The sequence below is a fragment of the Diaphorina citri genome, unplaced genomic scaffold (genome assembly GCF_000475195.1).
Source record: "Diaphorina citri unplaced genomic scaffold, Diaci psyllid genome assembly version 1.1 scaffold21217, whole genome shotgun sequence".
NCBI lineage: Eukaryota > Metazoa > Arthropoda > Insecta > Hemiptera > Psyllidae > Diaphorina > Diaphorina citri.
This window is the reverse complement of record NW_007398565.1, coordinates 5918-11423: the sequence shown is the minus strand read 5'-3', so window position 1 is coordinate 11423 and position 5506 is coordinate 5918. Positions and strand designations below refer to the sequence as shown.

Here is a 5506-nt window from a genome sequence, read left to right as displayed (position 1 = left end):
GAAATGCAGCCTAGGTCTTATTAGTTCCTTTTTTTTTTAGAGGTTTGACAGAGGGAACTGTAACTGCTAGGGTCTTATCGTCCCGAAATCGAAGAGAGAATGAAGACAGGATAGGAGGAAAGCCAGCCGTTCCGAGAACGAACATTATCCCATCAGGATAAAATCCGCCCCCGGGCGGGAATCAAACCCGCGGCCTAGCGCTTACAAGGCAGACACGCCACCAACCAAGCTAACTAGGCTGGCCTCCCCCTTTTTTTACTTTCTATTTGTACTTTCCATTGCATTTATTTATAGGGAATCTGTATAAGCTAATAAAGAATTGAATCAGTCCTAATATTATGACAGTCAAATACAGAAACTTTCCTGCCCGATGTAATCTTGAGTTTTTACTTTACCGAGAGTAGGTGCCTACTACCTACCCAAGTAAACAGCTTGAAGCTGGAAATTATTTTTGTAAGTAGACTAGCTTGGGTAGTACATCTGCCTTGAAAGTGCTTTGTCGTAAACAGATAAGGTTTGTTTTCGGAACGGCTGGGTTTCATTATCCTTTCCCCTTTCTCCCGTCGTTTTCCGGATGATAAGACCTCCATGAGAAGAGCAGAAAATTAATGGTAAATGTAGGTAGATGCTAAAATTGGCACTGAAAATCTTATTGAGTACAAATTAAAGGGTATAAAATTTTATTCAATAGAAATACATGTTTATTAAAATGAAAATTAATAAAAAGAAGAAACAAAAATAATTTACTATAAACTAATTTTCAAATGGAAATAATCATGGAAGCCACTATTACTTTAATGAACAAACAAAGAGATACCTGTTTCTTAAAAAAAAAAAGGGGCAAGAATGAGAGGGGCTATTGCTTAAATACTCATCATTCAATAGTTTCCTTCCTTTAATCAGCATGGTTGCATCACAGTAAGAAGTTAAATTAGTTTTGGAAAGAATTTAAAGTTCATCGTAAAAAAGCTGTTGGATACACATGGCACAATAATATTACCTTGTGATATATCATTATTTAATTCTAGGTGTCATATCTAAATGCCATAGTCAATTTTATTGATCATCTTAGGTGACATGGTTTGAAAACATTAAGCTCAAAATGTGGATACATGAGAACCTTCCAGGTTTGATGGTTTCAAGACAGAAACTTTACTCTGATTTCCCTCAATAGTTCAAAGTGCTCAATTTCACTCTAAGCTCCCAGTTGTTTATACAAGGTGGGTACATAGTCATCGTACTCAGCTTGGAAGAAGTTGACAGCAATTGGTTCACCCAGTTTGTATTTTTCAGCAAAATTAGCAATGGAGAACTTGGCTCGCCCATCTTGAGAGCTGAAACACAAAAGGAACATAATTTTTTACATTACTTCAGAGGAGTTTAAGTTGTAGTTAAAAAGGTGAGGTTGCAAAGTACCTAATTAAAAGGGTTGTCCCTCATATGATTTATATCCTATTTATCACATTATTAATACTAATAATTCCCATCATGACATTTTATTGTGGGTGTAATAACAGTTTGTTTCAAGATCTTACTTGTTCGGGAGACGAGCTTCATCAAAGGTAATGGAATTGGGCTGCTTGTACACCAGAAACACATAACGGTGAAGTCCTGTGTTAGGTGGGGGTCCAGCTCCAACATATGCGGATAGGAAGTCTGCTCCATCTAACTTTCCACCTTTGATATTTCCAACAAGCCAGTGGTGCCATTCCCGATAAGTGTGTTCCTTACGGCTTGGAGCATCAGGATCTGGAATAGGATGGTTTACTTTAAGTAAATATCCACTTACTTATTTTAGCATTATTATTATTATTATTATTATTATTTTTTCAAATTAAACCAAAAAAGTTCTATCCAAAAATGATCGTAACTTTATTAATATCAGAAATTCAAGTAGACTTTGTGCCAAAAATAATATTGTGCTCTGATGCAGAATTTACAAGATCCTATCTTTTAAATTTCTTTTTACAAGAACATTTGAGAGAAGTCCTTGGACTCAAATCAATATTTTCTCCAAAGGACTAGTTACAGCATTGACCCAAGTTGTAAGGGTCTGGTTTTTGAAAACCCAAGTAACATACCAGTCATGCAGAGAACATAGCTTTGATTAGGGTCTGCATTCCATGTGACAGTAGGTTGATCTTTGACTTGAGTTGGAGTCAATACATTGCCCAAGTTTACCGATACACCTCCAGGGTATTCAACCTGAAAATGAAATTATTGCCAATATTGATGTAGGTAGAGCTTTTATAATCAAAGGCTTTTTCAAAGAGGTTGATACAGGGCAACTGTAACATGGAGATCTCATTGTCCCAAAATTGAAGAGAGGAGGACAGGTTAGGAGAAAGCTAGCCTCCTGAAACAACCTTACCTGTTTAGAGTAAGTTCACCGATATAGCTGTTTTCCTCATAAGTCCAAGTTAACACTTGATAATGAACAAAGGCCAAGGTGGAAAAATTCTAGCAATTTCTTCAACAGTCTAGGGGTCTGGGTTAGCTACTTCGCAGTTGGGTTGGTGTTAGGTAGGGTACTTTTGCCAGGACTATGGACCTTACCTTGAGCAGTTCTGAGGGCGCTGTTTTGATGACATCGGGGATAACTTCGAGCTCCTTCAGTTTTACCAGCAACGTCCACCATCTTGACAGAATACGATGCAGCGGAGAAAAGCTTGGTTAATTTCGTTTGAAGAAAGGTTTGGACACTTCGGACGCAAGCAGAGATAAGCCGGTGATAAGATTGGGTTCGCCATTTTGAAACTGGCGGTCTGCGTTTGTTTTACAATAAATTGTGGTCCCTTGCTCGCGAGGTTCTCCCCATGCTTGCACTTGTGCTGCGCTCTAGTGACGAATGTGAACTAATGACAAAAGTACAGGGGTGCTCGAATGCTAAGTACTCATGGTACATTTTGTTTTTTCTTCTTCTTCTCATGTTCTCCAAGTGGAGTTCCGATGATTTTTTACTAAAAATTGAATTTTTCAAGACACCTACAAGAACCTCTGTATTTATTAAAATGAAAAGAGCACTATAGATATACCTATTATATAAAATTACAAAACAGTATTAGGTAGGGTACTAAGTCCTTAAATTCGTTAATTATAAGTTTACCTGTTCTAACTAATTATAATTACCTGTCTTAAGTAAGGTTATGTACCCTTCATAATATGTACTAACTGTAAATAAATAACTGATTTGAGAGGAAAAGAAAATGTGGGTCAATTATTATCCATAATATGTTTCTTGTGTGTTAAAAAAGACTTTTACTCTAATCTCTTCATAAGAGGCGTTTCCTTCTAAGTTTTTTAGCTAAAATCCCCATTAAGGATGAGGCTATTCCATCTTGTATAAAACAGGGGACTTTTCCCTTGATTTCTCTCAATAGGTAGTTCAAGTGATCACACTAAGCTCCCAGGTGTTTTATACAGGGTAGGTACCATAGTCATTCGTTATCGGGCTTCGAAAATAGTTCACAGCAATTGGGGTTCACCCAGGTCGGTATTTTTAGCGAATTCGGGGCAATGGAGAGAGATTGGTCTTTCCGTAAATAGAGCTGAAACAAAAGCAAGGACATTTTCCTTTATTACACAAGGTACAAGCCTTATTACAAGTCTTATCGGGATAAATTTCGCCTGGGGACGGAAATCGAACCCGCGACCTAACGATACAGACATTACCAGACGCGCTCACTACCTACCGTCCAAGCTAACCGCAGGCGTGGCTAGCGTCTCTAGTGTGGTGTCTTTAACACGGACTTTGGGTGCCAGCGCCTTAGTTAGCTTAATTGGTAGTGCGTTGCCTGTATAAGCGCTAGGCCCGCGGGTTCGATTCCCGCCCCGGGGCGGATTTTATCCTCATGGGATAATGTCATCGTTTCTCTGAACGCTGGACTTTCTCCTATTCCTGTCTTCCTTCCTCTCTTCGATGTTCTGGGCACGATAAGACCATAGCAGTTACAGTTCCTCTGTCAAACCTCTTTTTAAAAAAAATAAATAAACACTTTGGAAAATTTAAAACATTTTCCCCTTCATTAGCACTTTTCTGATTATTATTTCGCTCAAGGCCTGTTCCCACGTTGATCCTGACTTTCATTGGGCTTTTCTCCCGAATGTTTGTTAGGTGTACGAATGTAATTAAAATGAGGAAGTGTTCCCACTAACGCACGACACCGATTTTTCCCCCCAAACGACACAAAATGTCCCGTAAGCAATGTCATTTAAGGAAGTGTTCCCACTAAGCACGACACGATTTTTTTCCCCTCAAACCGACACAAAATGTCCCGTAAGCCATAAGCCAATGTCATTTAAAGGATTTTAAAGAAGTGTTCCACTAGTACGACCACGAAAGACAAAGTAGTTGCGGGAAAACTTACTTGTCCAAACAGGCGATGCTCGGTGAAGACAATAAACTTGGGCTGCTTGTACCACAGGAACACATAGCGAATGGAGTCCTCGTATTCTTCGGGGGTCCCCGCCCCATATGATCGGGATAGATGGTCTGCTTCTTCCAGGTCTCCGCCTTTGGATGTTCCCATGAGCCCCCAGTGGGGTGGCCATTCTTCACAGTGGGGTTATCCCGGCTCGGTGCATCAGGGTTGGAATTAGAGGTTTACTTTTGGAAATGCCATCTACCTATAGTAACTACAGTACTTCTTTCGGAATGGGTAGAAGAAGCCTCACTAAGTGAGGATCCTGATTAGAGCTTTAAAAGAAGTAGATGAAAGGGAAGAAGAAGAGAGGAGGAAGGGGAGGAGGAGGAGAGAAGAAGAAGAAGAGGAGGAGAAGAAGAAGGAGAAGAAGAAGAAGGAGGAGGAGGAGGAGGAGGAGGAGGAGGAGGAGGAGGAGAAAGAAGAAGAGAAGAAGAAAAAAAGGTGTGCCTCCGGGCTAACTAATATGTAGAACAGACAACACGGAATATACTATAGCTTGTTTATCTTGCTCGAATGAGGGACTTAAAAGTCCCTTTACCTATCAATATACTTCTTATTAGCCGCCGTTCTTTCCCCAGCGAATACCATTACTGATTAAGACCTTCCTTTTTCTTGTGAGGAATGGTCAGGGTTCAGTTAGTCCCAGTAGGTGAGATCTGAAGTAACATTGCCGCGATCATGCGAAGGAACATAGTGTGTCCTTAGGGTTAGGCAGACCATGTTACATTGGACTGCGGCTTTGACCTGAGTTGGAGTCAATTTATTCCGCCAAGTATACTGACAGCGTGAGGGATATGTCACCTGAAAATTAAATGTATCAAATCAAATTCATGGTTTCTTGTGGTAAGCAGAGAGCTTTTCACAAACCTTTGTGGGTATCACAGGCATACCCTTAGCGTCTTTACTGTCATTGTCGTTCATCATCAATTTTTTTGACGGGCTGCGGTAATGCGTCACTCTTACTAGTGTAAAGATAAACGCTACGGGGAGGGAGGGGTATCTTTCTCAATTGTTCGCTCCGAGGTCTTGGAGTGCACGCCCGACTCGTATAAGAACCATGGGATCGTTAAAAAACTCCCCCC

The 5506-nt window shown here is 40.2% G+C and overlaps 1 protein-coding gene across 1 annotated transcript in view; it reads right to left on the bottom strand.

Moving 5' to 3' along the window:
• The window catches only part of LOC103523383 (phosphatidylethanolamine-binding protein 1-like), a gene marked incomplete at its 3' end in the record, with an annotated part of 11163 nt that extends 8447 nt beyond the window's left edge, over positions 1-2716 (bottom strand). The window contains exons 1-4 of the mRNA XM_008488434.3: positions 2557-2716; positions 2082-2205; positions 1536-1749; positions 1202-1334 (exon numbers count right to left, since the gene is read on the bottom strand). Of these exons, the coding sequence (XP_008486656.2) occupies positions 1202-1334; positions 1536-1749; positions 2082-2088 (354 nt within the window). The remainder of the gene's footprint in view (positions 1-1201; positions 1335-1535; positions 1750-2081; positions 2206-2556) is intronic.
• Between the last annotated feature and the right edge of the window lie 2790 nt (positions 2717-5506).